Source organism: Dendropsophus ebraccatus, chromosome 4 (assembly GCF_027789765.1).
Source record: "Dendropsophus ebraccatus isolate aDenEbr1 chromosome 4, aDenEbr1.pat, whole genome shotgun sequence".
In the NCBI taxonomy this organism is placed as follows: domain Eukaryota; kingdom Metazoa; phylum Chordata; class Amphibia; order Anura; family Hylidae; genus Dendropsophus; species Dendropsophus ebraccatus.
This window is the reverse complement of record NC_091457.1, coordinates 145321579-145335598: the sequence shown is the minus strand read 5'-3', so window position 1 is coordinate 145335598 and position 14020 is coordinate 145321579. Positions and strand designations below refer to the sequence as shown.

The window sequence follows — 14020 nt, the reverse complement described above, 5'->3', positions numbered from 1 at the left end:
TGCTGGCAGAGGTCTGTAGGCGTAGCCGCAGGTGACAGGCTGAACACAGGAGCGATAGTGTGACAGAGGAGCAGGAACCAGGAACAAGGACTGGGGACCAGGTAGCGGACAGGAATCAGGAACAAGGACTAGGGACCAGGCAGCGGACAGGAATCAGGAACAAGGACTAGGGACCAGGTAGCGGACAGGAATGAGGAACAACAGGGAGCTGGGCCAAACGCTATGGGAAGCATGTAGAGGCTCCAACACCTGGGAAGGGGCAGGGCAGGAACTTATAGGGGAGTGATTAACACTCAAGCCAATTAGGAGCGCACTGCCCCTTTAAACCTGAGACAGCCGGTGCGCGCGCGCCCTAGGAGGCGGGGACGCGCGCGCGGGCCGGCACAGCATCGGGCAGGAGCGTGGTGAGGTGAGGCGTCCCCCGGGGCTGAAGCAACAGCAGCGCCGGGTCCCTGCATATGGACACCGGCTGCTGCAGGAGTGGGAGAGGGGGTGCGGCTGCGGTCCGGAGCAAGGGACGCCGCCGTGGCCCTAACACTCTCTTACTGAAAAATTGCAGTCGAGGCTCTGTCACTAAGGACATTTGGTTTTTAGTAACAGCAAAACAAAGACCAAATACAGGAAATTATGTCAGTTGTCTCTCTGCACAGATTGGTCAGGTCCAGATGAATGCTGATTGGCCAGCAGCTGTACACATCTGTGTACAAGCTCCTGTACACACCCCTGTACACTGCTGCAGCTGAATAAACTACTTGAGTTTCTGGCCTAAGGCAAATGTTATTTATAAACAAGGCCCGCTCAGAGTAAACCTCAGAACCATGAGCTACAAAATGGGGCGCTAAACGGCCTAATGAACACAGCCTGATGAAGCAGGAGTACTGCACGAAACAGCCTTAACCAACATCTGTAGCCATCAATTTCTCCTCCAGCATCTAATACAGGGGAAATGTATGACCAGAGGAGTCTTCCTCCAACAAACAGCTGATCACAAGTTTGCCTTCACTGTTATCAATCTGCTGATCGCCGCATCATCTTCTATGATGTCTCCTTAAAAACATTTTAGCTGCAGTTGGAATATATAATATAATAGTTTGTGAAGAGTGTACAGGATGCTTGGCACTATCTCTCCATACACTGCTATGGAGGCTGCTGGCACGCAGTCGTTGCATGTATTATGCAAAAGAACACTGCAGAGACACCATTACATGTCTCAATGTCAGTGAACTAGCCAGACCTTCCCTCTGGGAAGGAACAACCAAGCCAAAGGCGTTCTCCAGTCAAGGAAACCACCTCAGCAAGGTATCCATCCACAGACAGCTGTTTCGGGGGTTTTGCCCCTCATCAGTGTGGAGTAGGTTTCTCACTAGTTGGAGCATTGACTAGTAAGTGCATGCAAAAAGATGCTGGTTGACCTCAGGGAGATCAACCAAAACACCGCAGAGACACCATCACGTGTCTCAACGTCAGTGTATTCTAGAACATTGCCCCCTGGGAAATCAAATATGCAAAAGAACACTGCAGAGACACCATCACATGTCTCGACGTCAGTGAACTAGCCAGACCTTCCCTCCGGGAAGGAACAACCAAGCCATAGGCGTTCTCCAGTCAAGGAAACCACCTCAGCAAAGTATCCATCCACAGACAGCTGTTTCGGGGTTTTTGCCCCTCATCAGTGTGGACTAGGTTTCTGGCTAGTGGGAGCAATGACTAGTAAGTGCAGGAAAAAGTATGCTGGTTGACCTCAGGGAGATCAACCAAAACACTGCAGAGACACCATCACGTGTCTCAACGTCAGTGTATTCTAGAACATTGATTTTCCAGGGGGCAATGTTCTAGGTTGCATGTATTATGTCTATAGCACTGCGGGTGATGCACAGCCAAGAGACCATACGTAACCCAGTGATAAGACTCCAACAAAGAAGCTGCAACTCACCGTCCAAGTGCAACTCCATTTCAGGCAAACACCGTTCATTGGTTAACAGGCAAGGCGATCACATAGCAAGTATGTCCCACTGAGGCAATATATAATAGATAATATAATAATTCTCATGTACTTGGTATTTTTACTCTGCTTTGACCCTTTGACTTTATGTTTCCATCTAATCAAATTGTCAAGACTTTAATATAGTTTTATCTTATCCTGTTTTACTATGTCATTGGCTTTAACTGCTTAGTTTTGTTTGATTTGCCGGCACGTGTCCAATGTATATTGCATGTCATTGACTCAAGGTAAACATATGTCGCAGGAAATCTCTCTGATTACCTGGAATAAAGCACCAACAAATTAAAAAGTCAGATAGACATGCATATAGGTTAACTGATAATGTCAGGTATTGACCACTGTATGGCCACTGACATTAATAGGATGGAGACAGTCAACAAGCTGTTTTGATTGTCACACAATTCAGGGTTGGTCTGCATCTTCTTTCCTTTGGGAGTGCTAGGTGATTAAAGAGGTATTCTGCTCAAGTAAAATACATGTTGAATCACCCCCACTCCTGAAGACTAACAATTTGTTTCATACTTGTCATTACCCTTTCAGTCTCCTTCCCCCAGTTCTGAGCTGCTGCTTTCTGCTGAAGACACAGAAAACTGTGTGTGAGCTGTTCACGCCATCTTCCCCCCTTCATGTAAACAAGTCCCTGGACTTGCACTGTCTATGCACTCTGTAATGCAGGAAGGGTTAATAACAGTGAGACTGTTCACACCATGTCGTTTGTGAATTACAGTCACAAATAATGATCATGGCGGCCGTCTTTTGACGTAAAAAACAAACAAACCTTGTCTGAATATAGCTTAGAAAGATGGCCTCATAGACACTGAATGGAGTTTATTTGTGCTGCCTCCCTATTTGGGGTCTATTGACCTCTGTATGTTGTAGATGGGGGATAACAGCTTTATCACACATACCCTCACCGGGGTTCATTTAGACTTTTTGGTACACAAAGTGAATTGCCCCCCATCCCCCACATACCACATATTTTGCATGGCTTTGCAATGGTTCTGCCTTAAAAAAATTACATTTTTGCACGGTCAGTGGTCAAATACATAATTTTTTTCTTTTCATCAGCATACTACTTCATCCTTCTGTACTACTACATTATATGACATTATATACAGCAGTTGATAAGTATAGGAAGACTTGATAATTTTAAATAGAAAAAAATTACAAATCTATATAACTTTCTGAAACCAGTTAATTTTAGAGAAAAAGTCCAACACTGAGAAAAGAGATTGGGATAGCAGAAAGAGACGACACAGCCAGCATTGTTTTATCAGATCAATGTCAAAAGCAGCAGAACAAACAGCTATGTGAAGGAAATACAGACTCTACAGCGGGGCAGTACTGTTATACCAGGGCATGGCCGTGTGAATACAGAGGAGGCTGCCATTATGGCTCTAGCTGGGGTTAGCTCGATCATGGTCTTGTTTTATAACCCAGCACTAGCAGCAGTCTGGCTCAAATTTGAGCACATTGGCCCAAAAAACTTTGCACTAAAACTACTAAATCTATTTATTGACCTCACTGGTTATACAGAGTACTTGAACCCGGCCCGGTTGCCACAGGGCTGGTAAAGTACTGGAGGTGGGCCCACCTGCTCCCAGTGTGACAAAAACCCCATGTCACAGAGGAGAGGGCAGTTAGTCACATTGGGGGCAAGTGGGCCCGCCTCCAGTGCCCGGGAATAGACAGGCACCGTGCACGGGAACCGGGACGCAATTCAAAAAGAGGACTGTGGCATCGGCATCAGTCTATTGATGTATAACTCTTAAAGGGGTACTTTGGCGCTGATAAAAATTTTTAAAAAAATCAATCAATCATAAACATAGGGGGAGATTTATCAAACATGGTGTAAAGTGAAACTGGCTCAGTTGTCCTTAGCAACCAATCAAATTCCACCTTTTATTTTCCAAAGAGTCTCTGAGGAATGGAAAGTGGAATCTGATTGGTTGCTAGGGGCAACTGAGCCAGTTTCACTTTACACCATGTTTGATAAATCTCCCATATAGTTTTTAGATTTACCATCCCTCCTGAGTCTGTCTCCATTTTAATTTCCCACTGTTTGCAGGTCCCTGAACCTCCAGTTTGTGGCTTCATTTTTTCTTCACTTCCTGGTTTAGGCTTACCCATGATGCACTTTGTCTCCTGTGATGTCTAACTGACTCTGTGAAACTTTTAGATGGCTTACATCTTGCTCAGCCAATCAGAGCTGAGCAACCTGAGTCATCTGAAAAAGGGAGGCTGGCTTAACAGGGCTTAGACCCGCTTCCCTCTTGATGATGTCATTGTTACAAAATGGCTGCCACAGAGCAGCCTTCGGCCAACAGTCATTAGGCAAGAATGAGTTTACTTTACTTTCTGGTGGGGGGTTGAGGGGGGGAAAGATAAGGAAATGGGGCAGATAGGTAATTGAAGCATATTATAAAGTTATTAAACTTTGTAATGTGTTTCAATTACTGGGAAAAAGCTTTTCGCTGGAGTACCCCTTTAAAGCGACGGACCTGCTGGTGAGCCTATGTGCTTTTTCCGAAGAATAGTTTTAAAGGGGTTATCTAGCATTAGAAAAACATAGCCGACTTCTTTCAAAAACAGCGCCACCCTTGTCTTCAGGTTGCGTCTAATATTACATCTCGGCTCTATTCATTACAATAGACCTGAGCTACGATATAACACAAGAACAGCCATGTTTTTCTAATGCTAGATAACCAATTTAACGCTTTTTTTCATTATCTTCTCGAAGAATCACTTCATCATCACCAAACCTATAGATTGGATGAAAGTAGTGACCAAAATGTATATGCCCACCCGTGCGTTGACTCCGGATTATGATTGCTCTTTACCTATCAACTCCATATCATACACAATTTTTTTTTTCATGTTTTATTGGATAAAAGTTCGGTCAGATTTGTAGATTTGTGACTCGTCTCTATACAAACACACCTCAGTGTTATCTAGTGTTGTTAATGTGTGACCAGACAGTGGTGAGATGAGAGTAGAGGGAAGTGACATTTAATCACTGCTGTCCTGAGAGTTGTCGAGAGCATCAGGGATATCCTGGGAATCTGGGAGAAGTAAGAGGATGAAGCTAGGGGGGATACGTCTTCTCCTTCTTCTTCTTCTTTTTCCATGGCTGCCATCCCTGGTGATTTCAATGTGCAAAAATGGAAGCTACACTCTTAATATGATTATACTGAATGACAGTACAACTGAATGGACTGTCGAATCCATAAAAATAGCTGTAGAAGATGGCCTGTCCGAGCTCCGCAACGACCCAGTACTGAGAGGTAGGAGCCATCCATTTTATCATACTGTCTTTATTGTCTGTCTGTTCTTTATGGCTCTTTGTATTGGAGCCTTTACTGGAGTTGGTCATTGAGTTAGCCTGGATCTGATGAAGGTGGTAAAATCTTGAAAACATGTTGGATAAGTGAAGCTACATTATTTATATTGAGTCTTATTGCGGCTGCTTTTTATCTTCCTTTATGTCAAGAAGGTTGTGATGACAGGTGCAGACTTTAACCATTTTGCTAAAACCTCATAAACCATATAATGGAGTTATATGACTCCTAATAAGATTCCTTGTATGCAATTGAAGGACTAGAGGTTTTTTTTTAGCTTCGTGTATCACTTTGCATCAATAATAATATAGGAATGAATGGGATTGCTTAGGGTGTGTTCACACATACAGGATTTGCAGCAGATTTGATGGCCCAGATTAGATGCAAAGCAAATCTGCGCCATCAAATCTGCTGCAGAACCTGTACGTGTAAATGCACCCTTACAGTTCTGATGTTTTTAGATTTTGTTCCTTTTTTTGTTTCAAACCACTTTTTATAACCACTAAAATGATATTATACCTATTATTATTATTATTATTATATTATAAAAAAAAGTGTATTTTGTATCAAAATCAGAGCCATATATAACGTGTTCTTTGGTATATTGAGCCAAAAGCGGAACATCCTATAAGCCCACATTTTCCCGTTAAAATATGTTGTATTCATCTCCGATCTGAGTATTTTATAGGTGTAACCTGTGGCGTTATCAGGGGTCCAGTAGATACCCAGCATTTGTTTCCTACAGTCTATTACACTAGATGTATGGGGCGTAGCTAATCAATGCCATGGCTCACAATACTAGTACATTGTATAAAGACATATATGTGGTATCCCATCTCAATAAAGGGGTTATCCAGTGCTACAAAAACATGGCCACTTCCTTTCAGAGACAGCACGACTCTTGTCTCCAGTTCAGGTGTGGTTTGCAATTAAGCTCCATTCACTTCAATGGAACTGAGCAGCAAAAGACAAGAGACAAGAACTGGAGACAAGAATGGTGCTGTCTCTGGAAGAAAGTGGCCATGTTTTTGTAGTGCTGGATAACCCCTTTAAGTTATCTCCAATGCACACGATAGGGGTTAACAAGCTGGTCGTGGGGGTATGACCTCCGGCACCACCATCGGGAGTGGGGGCATAATAGTCCTTGGAATGAATAACACACACCACAGCACTCGCATTATCCTCTACACGGCCCCCAAACATTTCCAAGTGCTGAACTCGGAAATCTTTGGCAATGTCATAGAGAACAAATGGACCCTGGTCAACAGTGCATGGTGTGGTCCATTAATCCCAAGAACAATTATGTCACTGCTCTTGGGATTGGTGGTCCCTATCAGCTGGTTACCCCTATCATATTACCACTTTAATCAGAGAACCTTATGCTGCGTTTACACGGAACGATAATTCGCCCATTCGTATGATTAACGATTTCGAGGTAACAAATTTTTTTTATAACGATCAGCGTTTAGACGTAACGATATATTGTACGGAAAAATCGTTTTGCGATCGCTTAAGCCTACCTCACACATAGGTTGAGCAAATTCGAACGATAATCGTTCCTTGTAAACGCAGCATTATTGTGACCTATTCAAGGAAAGTATCTAACCAGCTGATATGTCCCTACAGCACATGGGGTGCTAATGAGGAAGGTAGTTTCTTACCTTAATCCTCAGCGCCGTTTTCAGGATATCAGTAGTTTATTTAATATGCTAATGAGGCATTTCAGTGCACTGGAGGCGGGACTACTGCCCCTCCTAACTAATATTAGCAGAGCGGTGCAGACCACTGCCCCAATATTCATAAGAAGGGGTAGACTGGTGCACTGAGCGCGGCAGCCCAAACACCTATGCCCTGAAATGCCTCAATAGCATATTAAATAAACTGCTGATATTCCGAAAACGGCGCAGAGGATCTAGGTGGGAAACTTACCTTCATCCTCAGTGATCCCTGCTCTATAGGGACATATCAGCAGGTTACAGGCTTTAAAGTTATATTGTCAGCCCCCCCCCCCCCCCCTTACTCTATGTGCGGTTCTCTGCACCATCCACAAGCTTAGATGCTGCACATGTGATATATACCTCGCTTAGTTTCATCGGTGGACAGTGTCACCTAGGCGGGCTTCATGGCAGTTGGGCCCTCTGCCATGCAGCCCCACCTGGATGACACTGTCAATATGGGAGAAGGGGCCCAACTGCTGAGAAGCCCCGCCTAGGTGACACTGTCCACCGATGAAACAAATCGATTTTAGAGCAGGAAGAAGACACAGACAAGTGTTATACAGGTATATATTACATGTGCAGCATCTAAGCTTGTGGATGGTGCGGAGAACCGCACATAGAGTGAGGGGGGGGGGTGACAATATTGCTTTAGAGTAACGGGTTCATGTACTGTTCATGCGTGTGGACCTCTTTCACTTATGTGCAAACAATTTAAATAATTTGGAGGGAATTTATGAACACTTACCCCACAAGATCAGTGTAAAATTTTGAGCATCTCTCTCCATTTTTAAGGGGAAAAAATTGCATATTTTTAAGTAAAGTGGCTTGCTCATACATTTGCAACATTTTTATTCCAGAAAACTGGCATACAAAGATAAACTATGAAGGAATAGGGAATATAAAGGAAGGACTTGCTAGATCCACTTCTGGCCTTGGCTCAAAAACATTAAGAACTCTAGTTTTTTTTTTTTTTTTACTATGGGTCAGCACTATACGCACTAGTATAACCATCATGTAGAATACTGGGATATATCGTATCACCCTGTAGTAGTTGGAGTGGAATACCAGTGTTTCCTTAGATGAGCATTACACATGTTTTTTTATGTCCAGAAAGAGGACATTAAGCTGTGAGCCATTAACATTTATAATAGTGCTCTCATCTATAATTGCTTGCAAATTTTATTGGAAGGTAAGCGGCCAGCAGATGGGATGACAGATGCAGGAAAAAACAAACTGAGAAGGCATTGGGACCATTTTAATGGCACTGAAGGGTTTGGCTTCATTACAGCCAACAGCTGAGCCATAAATGGCCAAGAAACTAAAAGGAATTGCTTAACGGAATGGCAACCAGTGCTATATTACCTTAAAGTGATATTGTCCCCCCTTTCAATATCAGGAGTTCTCTGCACCATTGTTAAGATTATATTCTGGACATTTCATATCTTACTGTATAAAGAATTTCTTGGTGCTCTCTCCCCTCAAAAACGCATGTTATTATTGGTGGACAGTGCCATGTGGGTGGGGCTTCATGGCCGTGGTGGCCCATATCCCAGCCTACACTGTTACCATAGGCCCCGGCCCTCTGTGACGACATCACTACATAAGCCCCAGCCCCCAAAGTTTTCATCAGAATAGACAGGGCCGATGCCTCTAATTTTGATGATGCCGCGGAGGGGGCAGGACCAAAGCGGCAATGGCGTCAAGGAGGGGGGCGGGGCCTACGGCACAGATATAGGTGGGGATATGGGGTACCACGGCCCTAAAGCCCCCCACACACACACGGCACTGTCCCTTAACAATAACATGCATTTTTGAAGGGGAGAGACCATCAAGAAATCCTTTATATGGTAAGATATGAACTGTCTAGAATATAAGCTTAAAGGGGTACTCCAGCAAAAATCTTTTTCTTTCAACTCAACTGGATTCAGAAAGTTAAATACATTTGTAATTTACTTCTATTTAAAAATCTCAAGTCTTCCCATACTTATCAGCTGCTGTATGCCCTGCTGGAAGTGATGTATTATTTTCAGTCTGACACAGTGCTCTCTGCTGCCACCTCTGTCCATGTCAGGAACTGCCCAGAGCAGTAGCAAATCCCCATAGAAAACCTCTTCTGCTCTGGACAGTTCCTGCCATGGACAGAGATGTCAGCAGAGAGCACTGTGTCAGACTGAAAAGAATACACCACTTCCTGCAGGACATACAGCAGCTGATAAGTATGGGAACTTGAGATTTTTAAATAGAAGTAAATTACAAATCTATATAACTTCCTAAAGCCAGTTTATTTAAAAGAAAAAGATTTTTGCTGGACAACCCCTTTAAGAATGGTGCCGAGCACTCCTTATGTGGAAACGGGGTGACAATATCACTTTAAATGGGCATTAGAGATGTGAAAAGGTTGTGACTGGTCAGATCTTGGTGCTGAGACCCCCACCAATCACTAAAACCAGTGGGGAGATTTGTTTAATATATAACATTTTACATTTTTTATTATGTTGTAAATATCCCTTAATGACTTCACTATGTGAACACTTGATTGCTTAGTTCACTGCAGTATATATGTATTGCACTGATCTGTCAGACCAGCAATGTATGGCAGGCTGCGCTAGTAGATCTTGTCAGACTCAGATGACAACCCAACAGCTCTCTGCAATGGTCTTACAGAGGGGCCTGTTAGAACCCAGACAGTGCCCAGACCGTGGCATCTAGACTGTTAGAAGCGCCAGTTAACATTGACAGTGGCATCTAGGTGGTTAAATAACCAGCATCTGCTTCCTGATAGATGTTTAGGGGTTTAGATGCCATTATGAAATGATATGCAGCTCTCTGATATACTTAGTCTGTCCTTATTAAGGAGTGAAAACTTTACCCAATGATTCACCTTACACAGGTGCACAACTCAAGAGAACTGTTATATACAGTATAAGGCTATGTTCACACTACGTATATTTTCGTCTAACTACGAGCGTTGTTGCCGATTGCAACAACGGCCATGATTTATACGAAAAAATATATGTGCCATTGCTGCCTATGGGATCCCGGCCGGAGCTTATACACATAGTATACGCTCCGGCTGGGATCCCTAGCTGCACCGCAAACAACTGACATGTCAGTTTTCTGCGGCCGCTATTCATTGAATAGCGGCCGCAGAAAACCCTGTCAGTGCACTTTGTGGAGTGAGCGGCTCCGTCCGCTTGCTCCATAGTGTGCTGTGGGGAGTTCTGATGTCAGTGCGCATGGATGCGCCCGCATCACAACCCTGCGGTCCTAAAGATCATCCGTCTGATACTGCAGTACCGGCCGGGATGATCTTTTCAGAGATCTTTCAGAGGTCTCTTATGTAATGTGAACATAGCCTATGGACTATAAAGGCTAAGGACTTTATGAGACTATATAGGCCCCTCTCGCTCCTGGGCCCAGGTGAAACTGAACCTCTGCACCTCCTATAGCTTCACCTTTGTTTTCCTGGTAAACCAGGGGACGTAATGGCCATTGGAGTACAGCAGGTCCTTGATTCTAATGGAGCAGCGTCTTAGAGGGGAGGGGGTGTGCACCCACTGGGGGCGGTCCTGCCCGCCTCCAGTGCTTCACTTCCGGGAATACACTGGCACCGTGCACAGAAAAGTGATGTACCGCTGGTACATTAGCTTTAATATCATACCCCTGGAAAACCCTTTTAGGGTCCCTTCCCACGTACCTCATTTGCAGCAGATTTGATGCTGTGGGTTTCTTGCGATACTGATTTCAATTAATGTGTATTGCACTCCATCGGGAATTATAGCACGATATTAGTCATTTAAATCCGCTGCGAGAATATCCTGAATATCGGAATATTCCGAGTACTAGAAACAAAATATAAGACAGCGCTCCATAGCGTAATTCAGACAGGGCTGAAGTGGTGAAAGTAAGCACATAGAACTCTCACCTGACCAGGTTGTGCTGGTGTAAGGCACAACTCTTACTGATAGCATGTGAATGAACCGCAGCCACTCCCGACTAATCCCCACAGGGATTAAAGACAGTCAGTATCCTCCTCCACTCCAAGGCGGGTAAAACAGGCGCAGGTCCAAGAGGTAATAGTGATATAAAATATCATAAAATTTATTAAAAGAATTATGCCAGCGACACAACGCGTTTCGAGACCGGTCCGGTCTCTTTATCAAGTGTCTAATTCGACACTTGATAAAGAGACCGGACCGGTCTCGAAACACATTGTGTCGCTGGCATAATTCTTTTAATAAATGTTATATCACTATTACCTCTTGGACCTGCGCCTGTTTTACCCGCCTTGGAGTGGAGAAGGATACTGACTGCTATAATTCCGGACATCATGCTAATCTGTCAAGGTTCCATCGGCTCCTCCGGGTCCCCACACATTAACAACCCTTTCAGCCAATCACTGCCCTGTCTTGATACAGTCATTGATTGGTTGAGCAGGCCGTCATTGAGCAGGGACCCATAGACAGGGCAAGCGGCAGCACAGGGCTTACGTGGGCAAGTGCCGGGCCCACAGTGCCTATAGGGGCCCAGAGAGGGAGAGGGGCCCGGTTTTCTAATGTTCAGCCCCCTCACTGTAGTGCAGGGTGAGCAGCCTGAACATCAAAAGACACAGGAGAGGGAGCAGGACCTACGGAGAGAAAAAAGGGTGAAAGACCTGATCACATGACCCGAAGGTCCTTAAACTTACAGTTTGGAGAAAGAGACAGAAGACTGAGCTGTAAGTGCTGTGTGTTAGTGTCTGAGTGTGTCAGTGTCAATGTCAGTCAGTCAGCCTGTGTCAGTCAGTCACTGACTCACTCTGTGTCAATACATTATAGACACAGACTGACTGACAAAGACACTGACATACTGTGTCTGTGTATGGTAGTGGTGTCTCAAGTGATTGTGCATAGTGGGCGGATGATGGGTGCATAGTGGATGGATGAAGGTCTCTCTGAGGCTCTTTCACCTGATGGCCCACAAAAACCTGGAGCCGGTCCTGCCCAGGGAAGCATGCGGGGCATCAGCGCCCCCCCCCCCCCCCCCACACACACACACACACTGCTGCGCTCTGCAATGTAACTATGAGTGCTCGTAACAAGCGTTCATAGTTAAATGCAGCAGCATTGACAGAGAGGGAGCCATTGGCTCCCTTCCTGTCAGTCATTCTTGTGGCCGCAGGCAGTGTTTTGCTCGCAGTCACAAGAGCTTACTCTTTCCCTGTGGTCCTGGCACCGACGTTTGAGTGACATCACTGGAGTGCTGGGACCGCAAGGGGAGAGCAGCCTCTTGTGACCGTGGGCAAAACAGTGCCTGTGGCACAAGAGCGCAGAGGGGAGGAGACGCGCGGACCCAGGTGAGTATAAATGTTTGTTTTTTTGTTATATGCTATATGGGATGGGGAGCACACAGAGGTCTGCATAACTAGGGGAGTACATGGGGTCTATATACAACTGGGGGAGCACATAGGGTCTATATACAACTGGGGGAGCACACACGGGGTCTATATATTACTGGGGACAGCAGTCAGCGGGTGTATATACTACTGGGGGCAGCACACAATCGGTCTATATACTACTGGAGGCAGCACACAAGCGGTCTATATACTACTAAGGGCAGCACACAGGTGGCCTGTATACTACTGGGGGCAGCACAATGGGGTCTATATGCTACTGAAGCAGCACCCAAGGGTTTATATACTACTGGGGGCAGCACACAGGGGGTCTATATTAATGGGGCAGCACATAAGGAGTAGCACATTCCTGCTGGGGGCAGCACACATGGGGTATATACTACTGGGGACAACACACAGGGGTCTATACTACATTGGGGCTGCACAGAGGGGTCTGATACTATACGCGGACTGCACAGAGGTGCCTATATTATATAGGGACTTTACTACTCTACTGGGGCACAGAGCATACCTAATTATTAAGTGGGGGCACAGGGGCCCCTAAAGCTATGAGGGCACAGAGGGGATGTAATTACTATACAGGGGACCTAATTACTGTATGTGTTGGAGCCTTAAATGTTTCTCTGGCAGATTCTGGAGAGAGGATTTACAGCCAAGGGAAGACTTCAAGGTGGCCCAGGCTGGATGGAGAGAGGAAATGTGACAGACTCTGATGAGAGAAGACGCCACCTGTGGTGGTATTATGTAATTGTATCATTGGTGATATCTTTCTGTTTGTTCAGAGCAGTATTCATGTAATATGTAATCACTGTATGGTGGTAATAGTGTTATAAGATAACTACCGTATGTATAGGGGCTCTTAATACAGTGTGGGGGCACTTTCAGGGCATTATACTGTGTGGAGAAACGATTCTGGGTTCGGGGAGGCACTCTTGAGTGTATTAAAACGGCATGTCAATTATTTCCGTTTGGCAGACTGAACAACGGCCGTTGAGATGAGAAGTGAGAAAAGAGAAGTTATGGTGGATTTACGCCAGTCATAAAGTAAATCAGTTGTAAACCATGATAGTTATAAATTAAGAACCAGTTCAGATGTCACAGTTGGCAGCGACAATATGTCAATATTAAGTGTAGTCACGTGTGTAAATACGATGAGATGATGACATGCTGGCCGTGCTATTCCATACTGTCTGTACAATAAACTTAATGTGATAATTTAATAGTTTCGGCGATTACGCATTATGTATAATATGTTTATTTATCTTTATTTATAAAATGTAAAAAGGGGGCGGTGATTTAAATTTTTATTAGGGAAGGGGATTTTTTTAATAACAAAAAAACTTTATATATTTTTTATTTTACAAAGTAATTAGAAGTCTATATATATACTTCTATATACATAGCACTGATCTCCCATTGAGATCAATGCAGTGTAAATAATACAGCACTGATCTGTAGATCAGTGCAGTATTACTCTGGTGTGCTCCAGACCAAATCTGACAATTACCAAGTCGGGATCGAGGCCCGGTGGGATAAGTGGAACGGATCACCCCTCCACGATCGCATCTTT

The 14020-nt window shown here is 44.5% G+C and overlaps 1 protein-coding gene across 1 annotated transcript in view; it reads left to right on the top strand.

Moving 5' to 3' along the window:
- Positions 1-4986: 4986 nt before the first annotated feature.
- GUCY2C (guanylate cyclase 2C) overlaps positions 4987-14020 on the top strand; it is a 49503-nt gene continuing 40469 nt past the window's right edge. The window contains exon 1 of the mRNA XM_069967323.1: positions 4987-5286. Within this exon, the coding sequence (XP_069823424.1) occupies positions 5082-5286 (205 nt within the window). The 5' untranslated portion in view covers positions 4987-5081. The remainder of the gene's footprint in view (positions 5287-14020) is intronic.